The 22729-nt window shown below is 39.5% G+C and overlaps 5 protein-coding genes across 7 annotated transcripts; 1 reads left to right on the top strand and 4 right to left on the bottom strand.

The window, feature by feature from the left end:
- Positions 1-1418: 1418 nt before the first annotated feature.
- On the bottom strand, positions 1419-3325 carry LOC131771884 (endoglycoceramidase-like). Its single transcript, XM_059087749.2, has one exon. It carries the CDS (start codon positions 3277-3279, stop codon positions 1807-1809), a length of 1473 nt encoding a protein of 490 aa, XP_058943732.2. The 5' UTR covers positions 3280-3325; the 3' UTR covers positions 1419-1806.
- A 1148-nt stretch (positions 3326-4473) lies between these two features.
- LOC136279887 (Golgi-associated plant pathogenesis-related protein 1-like) lies at positions 4474-8354 on the bottom strand. 2 transcript variants are annotated; one of them, XM_066164312.1, is made up of 5 exons: positions 8228-8354; positions 6686-6754; positions 6431-6487; positions 5565-5808; positions 4474-5303 (listed from the first exon to the last, which is right to left on the bottom strand). In XM_066164312.1, exons 2-5 carry the CDS (start codon positions 6738-6740, stop codon positions 5018-5020), a joined length of 642 nt encoding a protein of 213 aa, XP_066020409.1. In that variant the 5' UTR covers positions 6741-6754; positions 8228-8354; the 3' UTR covers positions 4474-5017. The 2 variants fall into 2 exon arrangements, with proteins under 2 accessions (XP_066020409.1, XP_066020410.1); XM_066164313.1 differs by having other exon boundaries at positions 8261-8344.
- A 2219-nt stretch (positions 8355-10573) lies between these two features.
- LOC131771880 (spidroin-1) lies at positions 10574-14086 on the top strand. Of its 2 annotated transcripts, none has more exons than XM_059087744.2 (6): positions 10574-10678; positions 11251-11311; positions 11392-11424; positions 11928-12011; positions 12619-13674; positions 13927-14086. In XM_059087744.2, the coding sequence occupies exons 2-6, from the start codon at positions 11266-11268 to the stop codon at positions 14046-14048; spliced, it is 1341 nt and encodes a 446-aa protein (XP_058943727.2). In that variant the 5' UTR covers positions 10574-10678; positions 11251-11265; the 3' UTR covers positions 14049-14086. The 2 variants fall into 2 exon arrangements, with proteins under 2 accessions (XP_058943727.2, XP_058943726.2); XM_059087743.2 differs by having other exon boundaries at positions 10613-10732.
- Positions 14087-15026: 940 nt separating this feature from the next.
- On the bottom strand, positions 15027-18042 carry LOC136279660 (Golgi-associated plant pathogenesis-related protein 1-like). Its single transcript, XM_066163599.1, has 3 exons — positions 17868-18042; positions 16368-16614; positions 15027-15381 (listed from the first exon to the last, which is right to left on the bottom strand). Exons 1-3 carry the CDS (start codon positions 18040-18042, stop codon positions 15027-15029), a joined length of 777 nt encoding a protein of 258 aa, XP_066019696.1.
- A 1690-nt stretch (positions 18043-19732) lies between these two features.
- Positions 19733-22729, bottom strand: LOC131771867 (Golgi-associated plant pathogenesis-related protein 1-like). Its single transcript, XM_059087733.2, has 4 exons — positions 22668-22729; positions 22084-22144; positions 21424-21667; positions 19733-20164 (listed from the first exon to the last, which is right to left on the bottom strand). Exons 2-4 carry the CDS (start codon positions 22127-22129, stop codon positions 19753-19755), a joined length of 702 nt encoding a protein of 233 aa, XP_058943716.2. The 5' UTR covers positions 22130-22144; positions 22668-22729; the 3' UTR covers positions 19733-19752.

Raw genomic sequence — 22729 nt, 5'->3', positions numbered from 1 at the left:
GCACATTGGCAGCTTGCTGTACGATTCAATGGAGTGTCAACAACTTCATCAACCCCTGCTAAGAAATATGCAGCAACAAGTGACCTCATAACTTTCCGGCGTTGAAACTGACTGGAGAAATTAGATGCTAGTCACTCCTGCGAGTTTAAGGTTTAAATGATTTGTCTTTGCCTATTTCTCCATGTAGTTGGTATTCCTGGATTGTGCGCAGTCTTGTCAATGGTTAGTATAGCCAGAATATGATATTTGATTCTCCCCTCTAGCTGCTAAACACTTCCTTATAAATAAGTGTGGAGAATTTGGTGTTAGATTAAGATAACAACTCTTACACGATTAATTTGAGTATTGCCAAGGGAGAAATTAAACGTCAATCACTTCTTGTAGTTTCGAAACATATCCTATCAATTTCTCCGGCTCATCTCTGGCGGCATCGCTCTCTGGACCCTTGAAATAGAATCTTTGTCTTCGTATTTATTTTAGAAAAGTCGACTCTTTTTTTTTCATCCTACTACTTCCGTTTCACCCACTACCTCCCAGGTTTATTTTTATTGCTTGCTTTCTTCATTCATTTCCCTTGTCATTTCCCTTCTCTTCACCGTCTCTCATTTGATTGCAAACATTGTTTATAGCTAAAGTTATGTTTGATTACATATTACAGGCGTTCAACACATTCATCGATGATGTGTTTGCTTTCATTATCGTGATGCCAACCGCCCACCGTCTGGCCTGTTTCAGAGACGACGTTGTTTTCGTCATCTACTTCTACCAGAGATGGTAAGCACTCTTCTAATATTTCCTTAATCTTTGTTTCCTGTTGGATTACTTTTGCATCTTTTGCGTTTGTATTTCTTCCCGAAATCATATATTGTAAACCCCTTTAAGCTGAGGGTCAGCCCTACATATGACTCAGCTTAGTTGAAAGTAAAATTCAAAGCATATTGGTCTGCAGGTTGTACCCGGTCGATATGAAGAGAGTCAACGAGTTTGGTGTGTCATACGAAGACCAGGGAGAAGAGGACAAGCCTCACAAAGACTAGTTATTTCGTTAATACTACAAATGATAATTTTCGTAGTTAGCACACAATAAAATGCAAAATTTTAAAACGGGAACTTGCACAATGACAAATGCTGCCATCAAAAACATGGGCAATTGTCGTCTCCAGTATTACTGAGTAAGCTCCGGGTATCCTTCACAGCCGTTGTTTGATCTTGTCATGCAACGTGGGAGTGGGCCTAGTGAGACAAGATATGTTGAAAGTTTGGGAAAGAAGTAAGTAGCGTCCACACGGTTGTGCGAAGTGCATTAAGGGTTCGGATGTGGGATCATTCTCAGGAAAAGTATGGCTACAGTACGTGAACGGGCTGATATGGGAAGAAAGGCCCAAGGATGATCTCCAAGTTTATTAATTGAGGTTGAGGGGAAAGAAAGGCACCTCACCGACTCCCCCACTCTATCATTACTATGACTACTACAGTGTGTACCAACATTGCTGCAGTAACTAACAAGAGAATGAAATTAATTGAGTGAGGGACTAGGCATCAGTTTGGTTGTCCTTTAGCAACAGATGAGAGTGATTTTTTTCAGGATGAATGTGTGAAAAATTGTCTGTTGTAAAGAGTCGAAGGGTTTTCGAAGACAAACGCATTTTACAATGTAAGAACGAGTCATTCGAAAACCCTATAATAATTTGCAGTCGAATTTAATCTTTTATTTTCTGATTAATCACACCTGTGAACTGGTCTCGTTGTCAACATCTCAGAAAACTGATGAGATAATTGTTATGTTCATATTGTATTTTCTCCGTTTCATTTTTTGTTAATTGTGATCGCCACAATAGACCCAACCGGCAAAGATGTAGGATGAGTAAAAGTGAGCATGTTTTTCTTCTCGGAGGACCATTTCACAGAGGATGGCGTGACAGCCACGGTATAACCGGATGGGTAGTGAACCTCTTCGTTCAAATATACCACAGAGTCGGTTGCGTGACACGTTTCAGATACTTCATAAACTAAAACAAATTCTTTCGAGGTCAAATCAAATCTGAATTTAACAGTATATCCTGCGACGGCCTGGGGATAAGTACGAGTTGTGTTTTGAACATAAATTTTATCGAGTCCTGTCCCATTCCACAAAGCAGAGCGCCTGTTTCCTTTCAAGTTAGGACGGGAGGGGTGGTACGCTTTATAGTCCCACCCAATCCACGACTGAAGGTACATATCAGCAGCGTCCATGGTTTTAAACATAGGCTCAATCTCTCCAGCACTGGTCAGAAACTCCGTCATCATTCCTCCGCATTTTAACCTCTCTAGATCTTTTTTCCGCGCCCCGAAATTTTCGATCAGGGCTAGAGAAGGGGGGATGTAGTAATGATAGCTGAGTACGCTCCTGTTTCGATACAACTCTCCGCCTGGTACGGTGTCGAAACCGACGCCAAAGTCATCCCAAGTTATTCCTTCGAAGAAGATGCAGTGTTCTTCATCGTGCTGTCGGATAGCTTTACTCAGAACTTCGTAGACGGGAGCTAAGTTCATTTTATCTGCTACTTTTGGAACAATAAGCAGCGGATTTGCGTAGATGTCCCCGGCCCAGGGCTCATTGATAAGCTCGTAGCCAATAACATTGGAGAAACTTTTAAACCCTGCGGCAGTTTTAGCCCAGAAGGCCGCCCAACTATCCAACAAACCATCGGTATTGTTATACAAATTTTGGAAAGCAACACTGGTAGCTTCGGTCAAATAGTAATCTGACCACGCAAACTTTGCGCAATCCTTATCAGACGGCATTCCCGTCTTCGGGTCGGGAACAAAAGGCTCATGAAGCGGTTCAGGGAATCCTTTGGCGTACCCTGTATTCACTGCCCAGGTCGGTAAGCCTTCCACGCACAGCATTCTGGAGAATGCATCCTGATGCATGTCTAATAGGACGTAAATGCCGTATTTTGCGGAAAGCGAAACAATTCGCTGCATAACTTGCATATAGGTTTCATTGTATATCCCTCTCGTTGGCTCTAGTCCTGGCCACATGAAGCCAAGGCGAACAATATTCAGGCCAAGCGATTGCAGAAGTTCCATGTCTTGTTCGGAGAACGTTCCATCGCTGAAGCCTTCGATTTCAGGATGCCACGGGAATGACTTCACGACAACGTTTGTGCCGTGAAAGAAGACCTCGCGACCCAAACTATCCACGAGCTGTTGTCTGGCTGGGTTCACGGAGATCGGCAAAAGATTTGCAATTACAGAGTTGACAAAAACGCCTGCAAGCAGAAATTTCAAAAGCATTTCGGTAGAGAAGCGAGTTACGAACCTCGTCGTTTCCCTTTCAAGTCAGTAAAATGACGCAATTTTGGTCACGAGATCGCGAATCATGCTTGAGGGTTTCGTGTTCTTTGGCCTCCAGTCACGCAACGATTTTTGTTTTTAATTTCATCTACACAGGCCACTTGGCTTGATTAGTTCTTTTAATTCCAAAGTTTTGTATTATACACACTGAATTAGTTTTTGTTTGTCCCATCTTCGTTTGCAGAGTCTTGGATTAGCCATTATCTTTGTTTTAATATAATTATCGTATCAGTCACGCATTAATTACAATCCACGTGTTGGTCTTTGTTTCCGTTTTCCGGAACCCCTCACCGACTCTCACCGACTGATGATTTGCCTTTTTCGCTGTAGTTGTGCAGGAGGTTTTGTGTCAAGATGTGGTAACTTTTAATATTTATGTTTAGATATGGCCTTAAAAAGAGACTGCGTGGATTACTACGTGTCAACTGGATTTTTTAGCGGTTTGGGCCCAACGGACATGAATGAAACAGAGTAACGCAACATACGGAATTATGAGGAATACTGCGATCACTCAACTGTGCCTGCAATTTTGTGCTAAAAAATAACTGTTTTACAGCAAAAACGCGCTTATTCCCCCGGTCAAAACAGTGTGAAACGGAGAAATAGGGAGAATGGGAATGAAAAATGCATTGAATCAAAGGGTTATCACATCTAACCGGAAAGAATTACTAAAACATAAAACCTAAATGATGTCTCAAACGTAATTCTTCATTGCAAGAAATGACATAGAGTAAGAGTCTTTACTAGCCGTCCTAAAGAAAGTAGCGGAAAGACAAAGATCAGAAATTATTCTAAATTGCACATAAACAGTTAATAAATTAATGAATTTATTACACCCATTTTGAAATCACTGATGGTCCCTGTAATCTGATTGGCTCTAATTGATGCGATTTATTCACGAATCGCACCATTTTTTGCTTTAAATCGCATCTTTTTCCTCCCCAATGAGGAAGCTACACTAAAAACAAAACAACCAATCAGATTTTAAGGTTTGTTTAAAGTAACCGTTCAAACAAAAGTTGCAGGAAAATGAAAGACAAAGATTATCATGTGGCAAATTTTGCAACTTTTGTTTCTTAACTCTTACTTCCCCCCCCCCCCCCCCAAAAAAAAAAGGACATGAATTTAATTTCAGACCGGCTCAGTACTGCATCAATAAAATGTTTGAACTGACCAAGTCCTGTATTTGGGCAATTTCAAAATGGATGTAATAAAGTGGTAATTGAACCTCGTGTCGTGCAATTTTGGTATGGAATCATATTTGTGATTTCAAATCGAACTTGCGCTGCGCGCTCGTTCGACTTTGAAATCACGCGTATAATTCCAGCCCAAATTGTACTCCATTCAGTTCAACTACCATTATAAATAAATCACAAGTCATTTTTATTACCAAATATATAAAAGAAGTTTCCTCGGGTTTGGATTTGCTGCGCTCTCAAACTACTATCATTTGTCATCAAGTAACCACAAGTCCGTTGGGGGGCCTTGACAAGGTTTGGCCAGGAATTTTTTCAGAGGTAGATTGTGATTTTCTTCGCCATCGTTCCATTCAATTTGGGAGCAGGTGTGATTTCGAAGCTTCACTGGTCGTTTTATTATCGCACAATCGAATGATTATAAGTGGCAGTAATGGAAATTAATTGGACTCCGCTATTTTCTCTTGATAGTTCTGATCGAGTTAATCCGCTCTCATCACATCTTTTTTCACAGCTGTTGGGCAGTAGACTTCTCGGTTAAAAGACCCTTTGAGAACATTCTGTTTATAGGATTCTTGAACATTTCCGGGCGGATTGTATCTGCCAACGATGTAAGCACATTTCATACCATTTTGTTCAATCTCTGCACGTCCGATTCCAAGCTTGGTACTCTCTTTCCACACCACCTGCGAGAAGTGCCCTGCTTCATCAGGCCCAGTCTCTAACTCACCTAGTCCATAGTAGCCGGGGTTACAAACCTCGTTATACCTACAATTAAGATGAACGAAAACTGAAATCCCATCTTAGATTTTGCCATTCAATTTTGGTTTTCGCTCGGCCTCATCATCGTGTTTGCCCTTGTCAAACAATAATTACTAGTAAATAATGAGGAGAGGGTCTCTTAAAAACAATCTCGGCCGTGTTCCAGGTTTTGGTGTAATAAGCGTAGTCGCACCTGTCCTTAGATATACCACTGCGATATAGACCGGTTTTTTTAAGCAGACATTCTATGAACTGTACTCAAATTACCAGTTTGCAACAGCCTCCTTTACTGTTTGAGCCTTGTCTGAGGAACATCCCATCGACAGGTTCTCTCCTTGTTCAGGTCTTTGATCTTCAGTTGAATGTTCAAGAGAGCCTTGTTCTGCGATGTATTTGGCCCACTGGGCAGCGGAATTGCACATCTCACGATCAAGTGTCATGGGCGGCGCATCATGTATCGCACGGAACCGATTGTGTTCTTTCAGGCCGTTTACTTCTTGTTGAGAGAATGCTGTTGGAGGAAGGTCTGTCAGCCCTCGACTACATCAAAACGTTAAGCGGAGAATTTAGGAAGAATTGGTAAAAATTGAAAACCAGTTCCGGCAATCAGACAGTCAATTAACCAATTTTACAGAAAGACAGACAGTCAGTCGGTCAGTCAGTCGTCGATCAGTCTGTCCGGTCTGACAGTGAGACTTTTATAATTAATCTATAGCCGGTCACTAAGTCAGTCCGTAAGTCTTATAGCGAGACAGTCTGACAGTAGGGCAGTCAGTCAGTCTGTCTGTCTGTCTGTCTGTGTGACAGCGAGACAGCCAGTCAGTCGCTGGTCAATAGGTCAGCCCTTAAGTCTGACAACAAGGCAGTCAGTCAATCAGTCAGTAAGAACTCAACGATAAAAGACAGATATTTCTTTACATATACAGCAGACATCTCAAATATGTTGTTTACGGTTGCTACATGACAGGACGGATAATGCGTGCACTGTAAGTACCTCCCGTTGTTCCATACAAAGCCTTAGAAAAGTTTTCTAAGGCTTTGTATGGGACAACGGGAGGTACTTACAGTGCACGCGTTTTCCGTCCTGTCATGTGTCTCTATATCACTGCTGCAAATACTTTATTTCAACTTACTTCCAGTAGGGAGCACGATTGGAGCATTTCCTGCAACTTCTGGATCAGTTGGTGATTCTTTCAAAAGCAAAAAGATTTCGAAACTCAACTTGTGCCAATAGCACAGAAAAAAGAAAGTATCAAAGGGCATAAGTCTCAGGGTATTATAAGTTCATTCAATACCAAGTTCTCCAAACCAACAACGTAAAAGTTGTGTGGCAGAAAGTAAGGAGATTTACAAATGAGATCTTCGGAGTGAAAGCGTTAAAAATTTACCTGTGAATATATTGGAAATAAAGCTCAGTAATACTGAAGTCAACAGCAGCTTCATAGCGTTACCTTTCCCTGGAAATACGAGGACAGAAAGAAAACACATTGAGTCTGCTGTGAGGAATCAATATTGTTCCATTACTAACGTCTTCATGTTTTTTATGTGGTAGGGACAGATTCTTTGCGGTTCAAGTCGACAGAAGTTTTCCTTAAAAACAAATTTTTGCAATTTTCTGCTCAAGCAGCAGAGTATTAAAATGAAAAAGTTACGGTTTCAAACTTCTGTCTTTTCCAGATAAGCAGAGGGCAGACGCAGTAGACGATTTGTTTATGGATATTTCGACAGAATGCGATCATGAAGATTACCAAGATTTCCCTTCAACTTATATAGTGGTAAACTTCTGAAGGAGTTTTCTAAGCGAGACTTTGTTTTCGCGAGAATTTATTATTGCGGAACGAGTGCGACACGAAAAATTGAAACCCGCAAAATGTTCATAGTTCATAGCAGAATTATGCACACATGCGCACTTAACTCAATTTAGTTTAACCCTTTAACTCCCATGAATGAGCAAGACAGAATTTTTCCCCACAATATCCATGTAATTTCAAGCAGACAAGTGATAAGAATAACGAGAAATATCAATTAGGGGATTATCAGTTGATCCAGTAACAAATTCTCTGAACTAAAATCATAAGAATTATACGGTAGTCAGTAAGGAGAATTACTGATGAGATCTTGGGAGTCAAAGGGTTAAGGATATAGGAAGAAAGTTCTTATCAAGACCAGATCTAAAATTATCTCCCAATGCTAAGCTTTTGCAGTTTGAACCTGTAAAAATACACATCGGATATTTTTGGTTGGTCTCATCGGAATTTTACCTGTAAAAACAAGTGACCCTGTTAAAGTGTTTCACATCTAAATGGCAATTTTTAAACACTGAAAATTTTTTGTAATGATATAACTTTGAAAATAACTCTGTTTGTGGAAGAACGGAGTCATATGAGTTCGCTTGTCAACTTCATGACAAGTAACGTTGACTTTGTCCAACAAGATGATAAACTGTAACTGCTGTTATAATTAATCACAAGGAAGAAAACCGCTCAGTTCCAATCTGTTTTTTTCTTTCAAGTCGCGCGCTTAAGAATTTGTTAATTAGGTTTTAGAGGAAAACCGCAGAACTTTGAATTTGACCAAAATTTAATATATTTTTCAGTAAATACCCAACGATAAAAAACAATCCTTTTGCGGAAGAAAAAGTTTGTTTACAACTGTAGCGACAGGAATTAAAGTTTCTTTGCATTTCAGTGCTTGTGAAGAGACTCGTAGTTTGATTTCGGACGAAAACTCGCCAATTTCCTTTTATCCGAACTCTTCATATATATATCTGTGCTGAGACAAACATTCCGTTACTTGTACCGCTAACAGAAGAATTCACCTATTTAATATGTAGAAGAAGCAAAGGCTTTGGTACTTGTGTCGCCTCTGATATCTGAAACAAATTTTAAAAGCTTTACAAATCATAGGGCAGAGTTTGAAATGGATCATACCTGAAACACTCGTCCCCGGCTGGTTTTGCTTACCTATTTTTCTTAAAGTCCTTCAGTTTTTTATGGAAACTCTATGTACAGTTAAGAATACACGAAACAGTCAGCCCTCAATCTAACCTCGTGTACGATAACATGGAACCTGAAGTATATCAATAAGGTTCACCTACCTGCAGAACTCTCACAGGGAGACCAAATGGGTGAAACTCGGGTTAATTGGTCTCTTTAAGAAGCAAGGATAAAAAAAAAAGACAAAATACGGATTTAATCTCTAGCACCTTGAGACAAACGACAGTAATATCAAATTTTAAAAGATAACGGTTTCAATTATGCAACTGACGACTAAACGTTTACTGCTTAACTGGGAATTAGAGAAATCTGGATATTCAGTGGACTACTCTGACAGACTATAAATTAGTAAATATAATTTAAATTTAAATAAAACATTCTTGAATTAAGGGAGGTTGTAAAGACTTTTTACAAAGTTCAGAGAAAACTTAAATTTAACCTAAATCATATCAGCTCAACATCGAAAAAACATCCGAAAAAGCACTATTCCTTTGTGGGATATAAAAGAGAACGAGTAAAATCTTCCCGGTTTTCTACAGGGTTGCGCGCGCGGGGCCGGGTCATATGATGCTTGTAATTTACATTAATCGTAGACAGTCAGAGAAGCGAGGGGAGTAATACACAGCTGTGTGGCAAGACTTGAGATTGTTGACCCCAGATTTTCAATCCGATGCGCGGCAAATTTTGACTCGCGGCGAGTAGGTTAATCTCAATGATCATTTTCGTATTTCAAAGATGGCGGCACCTCGCCATCTCAAACTCATAAAAGCACGATGAGTGGAGTAAATTAAGTGAAAAAAAATAATAACTTATGTTATTGCAATAATAGATTCAAATTCTGTAGAAAGAATTCTGAAGAGGCTAACCTATTATTGTGAAAAGACATTTGGTTATCTTGGTAGGTCAATGTGGCAAACGGGAAAAATTCAAATCAATTCAGAGTACCTATACTTCCGACGTGAATGAATCTTGGGTAACAAGAATTATTCTTCTCTTAAATTTTACTATCATTGTAATCATCATCATCGATACTCACCGATCACCACTTTTGTTATAATTTTCAAAAAAACCTTGCTCAAAACGTGTTAACTCACAGGAATTATTTCAGAATTATCTCCCGAGATATATGGGATTTTTCCATATATCACGAGAAGAAAAGGGCAGATTCTGACTATACTCACCGGAGACATTCAATGTGAAAAACTTTTTTTGGGATGAGTCAGGCAGTCTTCTTGTATACGCATCCTGATACATTCTTAACATGTGCACCCTGAGACTAGCGTACGCCAGATACGAAAAACTGCTAAAATATCACTTTTTAGATGGGGCCAAAAAAAGTGTGGAAACGTATTTGTCATCTAATACAGCAGCACAATACCTCGAGGAAAGGGTAAACTAACCTGGTTGCACTACTAATCACAAATCGCATGATCTTAATCATATTTTGCAGGGAGCTGGAATACCAAAATTATAACAAGTACAAAAAAAAAAGTGGTCAAACATAAGACTGACAGACCTGAAATGACTTAACTTTCCCGCGAAACGCTTAAATAATCCGAATCGTCCATGATGCCACGCGAGCCTCTTCAACGTGCCATCAGAATGTTATTTTCTGAGTAATTCGTTCCCATGCTATGTTGTAAATATATTTCGATTTACTTCTCCTCAATATTTGCTTGTTTGTATGCATCCTAAATTTTTAAAAGACAAATATTTGTTGCTTTTTGTGAATCTAGGTATGGTCAGATAAATTTTCTCTGAAAGAGAGCTCAACAAGAATGGTCCTTAAAGATATCCAAATGCATTTATTTCGGAATTGCGTATTTCCTGTTCATCAAACTTTAGGAATAGCTCAAGATACAAGGTTAAAAATTTTCCGCCTATGAAGGAGAAGTTTTTACCTGCTCTGTCACAATACAAGGTCATGACCTCACATATTCGGAAACGTTTCCCCTGAATCCTATTTAGTCTGTTTTCAAGCTTTTTCGCCAACCCCGAGCCTCTTGATGAAAAATTTAATAACGAACATTGATGGCAAAAAATATAAAAGAATAAAAAAAATAAAAATACGTAGATTTTTCCTCGATATGAAGGCTTTCTAAGAAATATAAATATGTGGACATTTGGTAATTAACCTATCTGGTTTCTGAAGAGCATACGTTCAATAAACCACCTAGCCACTTAAAGAATCGCCAAACGTATAGAAATTGACTTTCAGAACTTCGGAGAAGAACAGGTTATCCTTGAGAACAAGCCAATAACCTTTTAGTTTAGTGACCAGGGGAATAGGGCTCCTTAACAAAAGCTTATCTCATTATATAAAAAGGACAGGAGGCAGCATTCCATCTCTCTTTAGTCTGGTGACAAAAACCCAACGTCATACTGGTGAGATAGACGAAATACACTATTTCGAAAGTTAGCAATCAACCTTTGAGATAAGTAAGTGAATCTGAGATCAGTTTTAACTCTAGAGAACAATTTCACTGTAATCCGAAGCCGCCCTGCTTACTGATCGTTGACAAAGAATTTAACGTTTGTTGATCCTGAGGTTAATAAATTTCTTTGCCTCCAATCTTTCCTTTATTTTTAGGCAAAAGAAGGGATAAGATAAGTTACACATTTACATAATCTGTGAATAGGGACATTCGGGCGTTGTGTTTTTCTTTAGCTAAAAATAACTAAGACAAGGTGCTAATTATGATAAAGCGCCGCACTTCTTCGTCCGTGCATGCGCAGAGGATCCTTCTCTGATTTCCAAATCAATGAAATCCAATACTTGTGAATATGTGTAGACTTTTGAATTTGATCCCTTCTCTTATCTGAATCAAGCACGATCATCGATTTATGGTCAAATTTCAACCCGCTGGACTAAGAATCGAAAGTTTTCCCACGTTTCAAGAAATTTCTTTCAGAAATTTCCTTATTCGCTAACCGCTCGTCTTTTTTATTTCATTCAGGACTGATTTAAAACCATGTGGCTTCGTTTTCTTCTGTTGGCTGTTGTAGCAGTAGAAGGAGGTAAAACAGAAGCAACTCGTCCAGTTTAACGTTACATTTCTTTTCGTCTTCCCAAGTAATAATTTTATTCTACATTGCAGCCCGACATCGAAGAAACAGAGGACGTTTCAGAGGTAATAAGAGCAAAAAGGAATTGACTATTGACTCTTCATACAAATAGGTTCAGTTTAAAATAGGCTTTTTGGAATAATATCTATATCGATCTATCAAAATATCGCTCAAAACCCTGCTCAGAAATTCAAGGTGTTCGGAATCTACTCCTTTATCGCAGAATAATTACTGACCATACGTCTACGAGTTACATTCATATATGCCAAGGAAAAATTTTAAAATACTCGTGAAGCCTCGAGGGTGATGTGATATGAAATTAAAGTAAATTTGAATAAAATGGAAACCTTTTTTTGAAACAAAAAGGTTCGACTTTCATTACGCATCTGCTCCAGAAACTGCCACTGCTTTTGTCACAGCTAACACTTTTGTTTCTAGCACTTGCTTTACACCAACACCGATACTGCTATTATTTTTATCTTATTGCACCAGAACTACTCAAAACTGTTATTGAATTATTCTCTAGACGGCTTGTAACTCAAGAGCTTATTTCGCGTTCTTTCTAAAGGGCGTATGACTTCTACGAGAGAAGTTCCACCATTGGGGGCAGGAACTCTCAGGGGAAGGGCAGTAGTCCCTGTTGAAGGGGGAGGTATGTTGTAGATCGTTTCTTCTCTTATGTTCATTAACAAATTTTCAGTGTTATTTCAGTTGTACCTTTTAAGTCATAAAATTTCGACTGCCACTTGGCCTTTCTGAAGCTTTATGAAATATGATAACTGCGCTCATGACCCTCCAAAATGATTGCGAGTTTCGATAGTGAAGCTTAGAAAAACAAAGGAATCGAACTGAAACATTTGATATACCCATAAATTTAAGGAGGTTTTTACAATGTCTTCCCCTTTTCTTTGTTTCTCTTTTCAGTTATTTGTCATTGAAAGGCCACCTCCGTTAACGAGCAATATGAGGCGAATCCCAAAGTTTGATTGGCCATCCGAGCGTGACTATCTTCCTTTTTAATTCCGCAGAAGAAAATTACACGACGAGTTCCCTAAATTCACCTTGCCACCCTTTTGTGAAATCTCGTCGGTGGTTTTAGCCATGTAGGAAACCTCAGAATTATAAACTTGTTCGATCAAGAAAGCTGATAATTACTGACCAACTTCCTTTTTACTCACCAAGACAAAGTCGTGGTTCAAAAATCCGCGATCACCTTCACCTTCTATTCATCAAAGGGATATATTTATTGATTGTTTCAGAGGTGGGCCAAGATTCTCAATTAACTATCTCTGGCACTGGAACAATAAAAAAAAACGGCGCAACCAGATTAAATCTACAAGTTGACATAGAAGGACCGGTAGGACAAATTGGTGGGCAGGGAACGGCAGCTGAAGGACCTGATGAGGGGCTGGGAGGAGGGGTAGAACCCGAAGGAGGAGGTGTTAATGGTCCATCAAAAGAAATGGGTGGCCAACCAAAACCTCTTGGATTATTGGGCCTGGCAGCAAAAGTTGGAAGCATAGCATTGAAGGGAGGAAAGGCAGGAAAGGTAGCAAGTAAGGTAGTTGGGACAGCAAGTAAGATAGCTGGCATATCTGGAAAAAAAGGAAGCAGCACACGCGTAGGAAGCGTGACAGGTGGTCTTGGTGGAGGCGCAGTCAGTCCAGTAGGAGGAATAGGAAGCACATCAGGAGGTCAAGCAAGGGTAGCAGGAGGGCTAGGTGGCACAGCAGGCGGATTAGGAGCCCCAGGAGGCGCAGTTAGCACAACAGGAGGGCTGGGAGGCGCAGTTAGCACAACAGGAGGGCTGGGAGGCGCAGGAGGAGGTTTAGGAGCGCCTGTGGGAGGGTTAGGAGCCCCAGTGGGAGGGTTAGGAGCCCCAGAGGGAGGGCTGGGAGCCCCAGTAGGAGGGTTAGGAGCACCAGAAGGAGGGTTAGGAGCCCCAGAAGGAGGGTTAGGAGCCCCAGAGGGAGGGTTAGGAGCCCCAGAAGGAGGGTTAGGGGCCCCAGTGGGAGGATTAGGAGCCCCAGAAGGAGGGTTAGGAGCCCCAGAAGGAGGTTTGGGAGCTCCAGAGGGAGGGTTAGGAGCCCCACAAGGTGGTTTAGGAGCCCCAGTGGGAGGATTAGGAGCCCCAGAAGGAGGGTTAGGAGCCCCAGAGGGAGGTTTAGGAGCCCCAGTGGGAGGGTTAGGAGCCCCAGAAGGAGGAATAGGAGGTTTGGAAGGAGGATTTGGAGCAGGAATACCTGCTACTGGTCCTACTGCAGGTGGCCAAGAAGGAGGGGCATTCCCGGCAGGAGGCCTAGCAGGAGAAACTGGTGAGCTGTTTTGCTCTATATTCTGACTTTTTGCATTGACTTATCTTTAATAAATACAATGACGGAATTACTGTTACTAATGGTATAAAATTACTGATAATAGAAAACTTGGTTTAGTTTGATGACATATAATCGGAATCTATTTAATCTTTCGAATTCTAAGGCGAAAAATCAAAGTTTCCGTAAACTCTAGAAAGTGTAGGTCTTAAAGGCAGCTAATTACTTTTGTTTACTTTCTTCTTTCCATTTCAGCTCCTCCGGTCAAGGACGCCTGGAAGACTAAAAAGACTGGATTTAAAAAGCAGCGAGGCGAGGACCTTGGGCTGTTAAACAGCAAAAAGAAAGGTCACATTTCCCATCACAAGCATGGTTAATTGTTTATTTTGCTAGGCTCGAAACATTGTTATGTAGTGTAGTGCGATAAAATAAATATATATATAGGGTGAACAAGGCCATGTCTTGTCTTGTATTACAACTTTTGTTATGTTGATGCTTTTATTTGCGCGTGTTTTCTTTCCCGTGTGTTTTAATCCGCGTAATAGCAAAAATAATAACGACATACTTCACTGTTTAGGTTTTATTCTTAGCTGATTCGAAATTTTGATAAAAGGGTAGACTGAATCAGGACTCTGGTGCCCCCCACCCCTCCCATCATCACAGAAAAAAATAACGGGTAAATAAGAGAAATGAATAAGTAAATTAATAAACTTGAAAATATTGAAATGTAAGATAATGAATCTTTTCGCCCAATTTTTAATGAAATTTTGTCATCTCTAACGGAGAGAAAACTTTTAGACAGAGAAGGAGACTGTTGATCCACGATTTCTGTCAAGTCAGTTCCACTTGTATGCAGTGAGCAAGAAAGGTTGAGGTATGGTCTCTAATACTTAGTCTCCCGCGTGGAAGTTTGTTTTCCAATTCGATGTGATATTCAGAGAAACCATTAAATATGTAAGTGCGTAATTTTTCCGATGACAAAGATCTCAAAAGAGTTGAGGCCTCAAGACAAAGATCAAAACTTTAAGGTACGTATCCATAATTGGAAAAATAGGTCAAACAGTTGAATGCCAAACAACAAAAGAAACTAACTCAATCGTTTGTTTCTTACTGAAATCAACATTTCAAGATTCCTTCTTTGGACCACAAATTGCCATTTTTCTGGAATTTCCTTTTAAATCTAGATTTATAGGAAGGATCTTTGGCCTTGTGCTAAGATTTTAGAGGCATTAAATCATCAATATGACACAGCTCAGAATTAAAGGAGACAAAGGGATTTGATTTAATTTCTTTTATTCAAAGTATAACAATTATCGTTGTCTATGGTTTTTGGCAATACCTTCGTTCTTTCTATTTCACTGTTCCTCATATTGGCCGCGAAGTTCAGCCGACCCCATTGTGGCATTTGAATCGTTAAGCAAAGCTGCCTTTCCGTGCTTGTCCAAGACGGTATTTCTCTTAACTGATGCACAATAGCTTTCCTTATCAAAGTTTCCTTTTGGCACATTTTCGGAAAACTCTCCGAAAATGTTCCCAGCCGGTTTATATCTAGCCACAGTATAAGTACATTTCATGCCGTTTTTCTCCCCTGAAGCTTGTCCAATTCCAAGAAAAATGCTTTCTTTCCACACTACCTGAGTGAAATGGCCTGTCCCACCGCTGAAGGAGGGGGTATAAAAGCTATATCCTGGACGACAGACCTCGTTGTACCTGGAAGATAATAGAGAAAGAAAGAGTACAAAAACAGAAAGAGCAAACTATGCGATTTGCGAAGGCAGATTTTTAGGTTAAAAACTTTTATCATGAACCACTTTTTATCCTTTGATTAGCTCCGGAAAAAAACTGCTCCTAAATTGGTAGGGGGAATGAAACGAAAAAAGAAGCTGGTTAATTGGGTAACGGTAAGAAGGGAATGGTACGGAGAAAGGCCACGCCTTTCAGTGATTCTTTTTTTGACCATGCGATAGCATTATTTTTTTTCTCCTGGTACAAGCACGTATATCGTGGGTACCTGATCATCAACTGGCTATTATATTTACCAACTTACACTCATCAGGGGAAGGAGAGAAGCTAAATGAATATCGAATGGTATGGGCTACCAATTTTGCAGTGCTCAGAGTTCTCAAAAACTGTGTTCTTTTCAAATGAGGCGACGTTAAATTGTCACAATCCATCAAACACATTGTTCCTGCATGGTGGTAACGCTGGTGGAGATTGTATTATTTCATAGGAGAGCTCAAAAGAAGCTAATAGAAAAAAGACAGCGTGCGGATTTAAAGGACGAAGGACTGAAGGAAAAGGCACAATGGAGAAGCCCTTCGAAACGAGTTCATTTGACTAAATCCTCTGCATTGCCCTATTTGGAATAAATGCCCATAATAAGGGATGGAATCTTTACACTTGAAGCCCCTAACTTCATATTCCTCAATCCAAACTGGTTCTAAAATAAGTTCTCTGTTCTAAATAACTCTCTGGCCGCAGAATTCTTCGTTTAGTACCGTCGCATATCATTTTTTTTTAGATGCTGATGCGGAGTATTTCAGGATAAAGTTTTTAAAAATATAGTTAAGGTTGTTATAATAAGTCCTTGAGATGAGATTTTTTTACCCTGATCACTGACATCTATCTTTGGAATATTTCATTAAGATGTCAACAACCCTTCGGAAAATTGATCTAAGAAATAAAACTGAGCCCACCAGCTGTTCACGGCTTGCTCCACAGTTTGCGGCGAAGCACCTGATGAACATCCCATAGCAAGATTTTCTCCCTGTCCATCTCTTTCTCTATCCTTTGAATGCTCAAGCCGACCCATACGCGCAAGCCGCTTGGCGTACTGATGAGCCTCATCGCACATTTGCCTATCTAGTGTCATCGCAGAAACGTGATGTATTTGTCGAAATTCATTGTGAGCTGCTAAACCCTGTTGTTCTTCTTCGGTTAACTCTGAAAAGACAAAGTGAAGACATGCTGGAAAATTTTTCGGACTGATACCTTTGATTCAAAAGATCCCTTTTTCGTGGCTCCGTATCTATATAAACACTTAATATGAAGGAGAGTTCCTTCATAAAAAGTGACTGTAGAAAACGAACAGCGAGGAAAGTTCCAATCAAGAATAAGTATTTAAGTGGTACTGTCCTTGCATAGGAGGTAAATAAGAGGGCGGGGGAAAGGGAGGGGTTCTGGAATTCAGGCCTGAGGCTGGACTATTCAGAATTATTACTTACTCTCTTTACTACTTTCTTAACAAGACAGTGGGACCAGACTATTAATTCTCCAAGTAAAATAAATCACTAACTGTACTTGGCTCGTCAACGGGACTACTAATGATGATGATAAGTAAAGGATCATGAAGCTTTTTCTGATGCTGGCTTATGTCTTTTCAAGGACAGGAGAAGAACTGTAATCATTTGTAGTTTGTATAACACGTTACCCTGTACCATTTAGTAGTGAAAATTTGCGAAGGAGCTGCACATGACGATTTCTAAACTGTGGAACCTATTTAATTTTATGGGCTATTAGGTTAATAGGAATGCGTTGGATCAAAGCAGGAATTCCCGAGTGAGCAAGATTACTTCACCAATCAGTTTGGGTAGTCAAACAGAATACAAGATTCATTTAGTTTTTCTTGTTAACGGGGCTGGCCATGTGAGGATGTTTCTTTCACCTTTTTTTCATTCTTACGTTGGTTTTCGCTTATACCTTAATTTTTGTCTCCCCTCCCCCCCACAAAAAGGAAACTGAAGCTTTGGACAATGTGATTATTATCCATATGAGGTCAAGCTATGGTATATAAGATGATAACCGGGTTTACTTCATTGATCTCAAAATTAGAAAGATGATTTAACCCTTTCACTCCCATAAGTGACCAAGACAGAATTTCTCCTTACAATATTGATACAATATCAAGCAAGCAGGTGATGAGAATGAAGAAAAATACTAATTATGGAATTATTAGTTGATCCAATACCAAATACTCTAAACTAACATCGTAAGAATTGTATGGCAGACAGTAAGGAGAATAACTAATTAGATCTTGGGAGTGAAAGGGGTAATGAAACAAACTGCATGGACTAATGGGAGGGAAAACTGATTGTATCCAGGTTTTGCGATGCTATTTTAGATACAAAATGACCGTCGAACTTTAAAATCACATCAAAACTAAACCAAATAGCGAAGACTGAATTTACAAACCATACCTCCTCCTTGTAAGGGCTGTTCTTTCCCTATCAATGGAGCTGCACCTCCCATTGGAATTCCTGTTACACCTCCTACCTTACGTCCACCTATCTTAATCTGTAAATTCATATTGGCTGTGCCGTTCTGTTTTATTATCCCAGTGCCATAGATCGTAATGGGAGCACCGTGGTCCATGTCTGTGACAACCAAGGAAAAGGACGGTACCGATAGATGATAAGTAGTTTTTTAAAAAAAGATATGAGTTTAAGCCTCGGCGATGGAATTTGTGGGGTGATCTTAGATAGGAAGTCCCTCTGATTCTAACAGTGCCTCTGTCTACACAGTAGCATGAACTAAAATCAGTCGTGCGACAATAAAACCTGATTAATTTACGGGATGGTCTCATTTTATGGAGTTACGATGCTCTTTGTCACTGTATGCTACCAAAAACTGGGTCAAGTTCTGGAAGCAAGGCGATCCAGTCTCTTGGGCAAACTTAAATGACATGTAAAATTAACACATGAAGGCAGTTTAATAATCAATTAAACAACATATATGATTACATTAAGATTTCCACTTGGCGCGCGCTCAGGTCGGTTGAAACAACATGCTTTACAAGAGAACAGATGCACAACGAGCAAGAGCACGATGAGAAATTTGATCCAAATAAAATATTTTCCTGCGGAGAGAAGCTATGAATATAATAAATTTGTTTTCGCTGTCCATTTTTTTTAAGTGTTTTTCTTTTATTTTCATTTATGAGAATGACAATCAGTTTAATAAGGCTATAGTAACTGTCATACCACCGAAAGCCATTTCATTCTCCTCGTCGTTTACCCGTAGCATGAAGCAAAATTCATGAGTCAATAAGAAGAAGAACTGTGCCGTTAAATTCAGACAGTTCAGTAAAGGAAATCGTTTTTACCTCCTTGGGCAGCAACGATGGAAAATAGAAGGCACCAAAGCAACATTTTCTTAAGGAAGTCCTAAATGCAAAAAGGCAAATTTAAGATAAGAAAAAAGGAAAGACTTCGAAAAGTACCCAAGTGAGCAATCTTCTATTTTTTTTTAATTTCAACATGGCGAGGAAAGTCTTCAGATATTTAGACTAAGCCAATTGCACCGATGTGGATATCGAGAAATAATCCATTATGGGCAAGAGATCTTTGGCGGAGAGGTCGTATTTAATACGTCTCATGGTCAGTCTTACAAAGTAAATTTGCCTCTCCCCTCGCCATTGATTGAAAAATCAAAAACCCTTTTTTAAAATATTTAATCAATTACAATGCAAAGGACCTCTTAACACTTTGAAAATAAATCTGAACGTTTCCACGTTGTCATCAGGTTTCGTCGCCGACAACTTGATTTGGCCTTAACCTTAACAATGACTTAACAGTGATAGGTTTTGTTCTTTAAAAGTAATATACTTCAAATCTCTTACCAGGAATCTTTTGGAGTTTGTTAGCGGATTTTGCCAGCAGTAACAGATAATGTTTACCCTGTTAGACAGTAAAATGAAACAATGTCTTCAAGGTGACAGCTGTGATCCTAAGTTTACTAAACAGAATAGCTATTGGCTGATGTTGGCGAGAGACCAGTGAATTGCTAACGCCTTTTCCTGTTTACAACACGTTTACTGACTAAAGCTTGTGCGGTGCGAAAACCCATATCTTAGTCAAAATGTAGACTTCAAACCTTCACAATTGCAGGTAGGATTTCCTTATATTTCCAGGTTTTTAAATGATAAACTCGGCCACAATCTTAAATGTTGGAGCTCATAAAGATTATCGTAAGCAACAGAATGAGACAGCGGTGTTTGGTGGTTTTATCTTTTAATCAACTCTTTATTTAATAATTATGACAATTTCTAATGTCAATATATATACTTTTTTTCTTCACAGAGACTCATTTATTGTACTTGTGCGAAACAGTTTTCTTCTTGCTTTTCAATAACTCAACCTGCTGGGCACGACTCTCAGCTGGTCCCGTTTTAAAGGTTGGAGCTCTGGTACCATTCACCTTGCCTGTATTTCCATACTTGTCAAAGAACCTTCGTCTTTTACTTGAAACTGATGCACAGTAGCTGTCACTATCAAAGGAACCAACCACCACATTTTGGGCAAATGCCCCCATCATGTTTCCAGCTGGTCTATACCTGGCCACAGTATATGCACATTTCATTCCCCGTATTGTACCCTCTGCCCTTCCGATTCCAAGAACAGTGCTGCCTTTCCAAACTACCTGTGTAAAGTGGCCTGTTCCACCAGAGAAGGAGGGGCTGGTAAAATCGTATCCCGGATCACAGACCTCGTTGTACCTGGAAAACAATGAGACTAAATAGAGAGAACAAAAAAATAAAGGAAAAGAAAAACCAGCGGTCATAGCAACGTCTTGGGCATTAATTTGACTGCGTTACTCATCACGAAACACACGGCGGAGAGTACCGTCCATGATTAACAACTCTTGGTGTTCCGATTTTGTCGAAACTGTCCCCGCAGTTTTAATTCAAGCAATTGTACCCCTACGTCGAGTTTTCAAATACCTATAATGGTTTTGCAGACATGGGTTTCACGAATATTTTATATTCGTGAAACCCATATATATTCTCTCTTTCATCTGTTCCTTTTTACGCCGTTTTCTGCTTGATATTGTATTAATGCTGTTAGGGGAAATTCTATCCTGGTCTCTCATGAGAAGGAAGCGTGCCAGAAAGGTGTGACAAGGCTCAAATATTATGAATTCTTTTGTACCCTTCAGTCTGCCCCAGCAAAAATTGTGTATGGGAGTTGGTGGAAGACTATAACAAGAATAGAAGCAGAGTAATTGGATAACAGTAAGAAACAAAGAGCAAAAAGGAAAAGGAACGCAAAAAGTTTTGGTTCCGGCGATGCTTGTCTTAACCAATGAAGAAGTCATAACGGATTCCCATAAGTATATAACAAGGTATCAGGTTATTAACCGTACCATGAAGTGACATTAATGAGGGTTACAGAAAGAAACTGGATTGAACGTTAGTGGTATGGACCGCTTGGGTTGTGTGCGCGCCGCTATTGCAGAGCGCCAAATATATCCGATATTTGTTTCAGATGTCTTGCTTGGAAGGGTGGTTGCTCTCAAGTATTTCGAATCAGATCATTCAGAAATAGTCAGGGTTACTACACCCTATTTCTGAGAAAAGAATTTTAACTAGATTAGTGGAAGTAGGCCTGGTGTATTTTTACGTTGAAATATAAAATTCCACCCTCTACGTCTCACCCTTAAGGCGAACAGGTAAAATGTAATTCAAAAGAAAAAACAATCCCAAACACTGAAATAAAAAAATAATTAATAACCAACATCGTTACTTTCTCTGTTTATGGGGAATAGGGCCAAAAATAAAAGGAACACCCACGGGTAAACGATAGGAACTTAGCAAAGATTCAGGGAGAATTTAGTGAAAGCGAGGTCTGGGGGTAAATTGTCAGCAAATGACATCATTGTGTAGGATAGCCTCGTGAGCTTATTCTCAAAGGCCAAAGTTGAATATTACACATAATCGAATTTTCCGCGCAGGAAGAAAGCGAAATATAACCTCACCAATTTGTCACGGCTTGCTCTATGGTTTGTGGAGCGTCTGTTGAACATCCCACGGCAAGATTCTCTCCCTGTCCACCTCTGTCTCTGCCCGGCGAATGTACCAGGCTACCCATAACTGCAAGCGTCTGAGCGTACTGTTTCGCCTCATCACACATTTGTCTGTCCAGTGTCATAGCAGCAGCTTCATGTACTTGTCGGAATTCATTGTGCTTTGCTAAACCCTGTTGTTCTTCGTCGGTAAACGCTGAAAGAAAATAGGCGAAGTCAAGGCAAATAATTATGACTCAACTAAGCATTGATGTAGCATACTTTCCCCTGCTCGCGGTAGTTCTGTTCGAAAAAATCAGGACGGCTCATTAATATGACTGGATAAATTTTGTTTTACCTCAAACAACGGGCTCAAAATATTTGGAGATCTATTGGTTCTCTACATCTGTAGCCTTACTTAGATTTCGTTTTAGTAACCTATCCTATGGATTTTTTGCTTTATTTGTTTCCGATAAACAAAACTTTCCCCTTGCAACGGCACGGACATATTATAATCAATCTGGTCATACCCCTGAGACACCCCTGACATACGGAATAGTGAAAAATCGATCAGTTACACAGAAGAAAATTGCCGAATTTAAGCTTCATCAGTCAAAAAGGAATCTCCTTTACCTCCATCAACTGCTGCAATGGCAAGCAAGAGATAAAAAAGCCACATTCTCTAAAGGAAATCCTGCATAGGAAAGTAAAGTAATGAAGAGATGAAAAAGAGATCTGTTTTAGATAACCAAATCACTAACGTGAAATCCTGGTAGTTTTCAATTTGAATGAATCAGAAATGACTCTGTAGTAGTATTAATGATGGAAATTTTTATCGTGTATCTCTGATGCAGAAATACCGAAAATTAACAAGTGTTCATTCAATCTCAGGCAAGTGATGTCTAAAACTTCCAAACCAACCGATAAAAAAACGAACAGAACCAAAGGTTTCCGCGCACTCACCGAATGACAACGGTAACTGGTTAACTGATTTCAGAGTATATCCGTAAAACATTCTTGAAGTTTTTTTTTTTTCTGTTTTAATGTTCTTTCTATTTTTGAAAAGTCAAATTTAAAAACTTTTTAAAAGACCAGTTAAAAATGTTTTGTATATTTCACATCATTTTTAACCACTTGTGATTTTACGCACAGGTAAAAAGAAATGAGGTTAATGTGTTCAATGTTAAAACAACGTTAACGTTCTTCAAATCTCTTACCAAAAGTTTGTCGAGTTTTGGTGACAGATTGTGCCAGAAGTAACGGACGATGTTTGCTTTGC

Source organism: Pocillopora verrucosa, chromosome 3 (assembly GCF_036669915.1).
Source record: "Pocillopora verrucosa isolate sample1 chromosome 3, ASM3666991v2, whole genome shotgun sequence".
Taxonomy (NCBI): domain Eukaryota; kingdom Metazoa; phylum Cnidaria; class Anthozoa; order Scleractinia; family Pocilloporidae; genus Pocillopora; species Pocillopora verrucosa.
The sequence above is the reverse complement of the archived record's forward strand: the minus strand, read 5'-3'. Positions and strand labels throughout refer to the sequence as shown.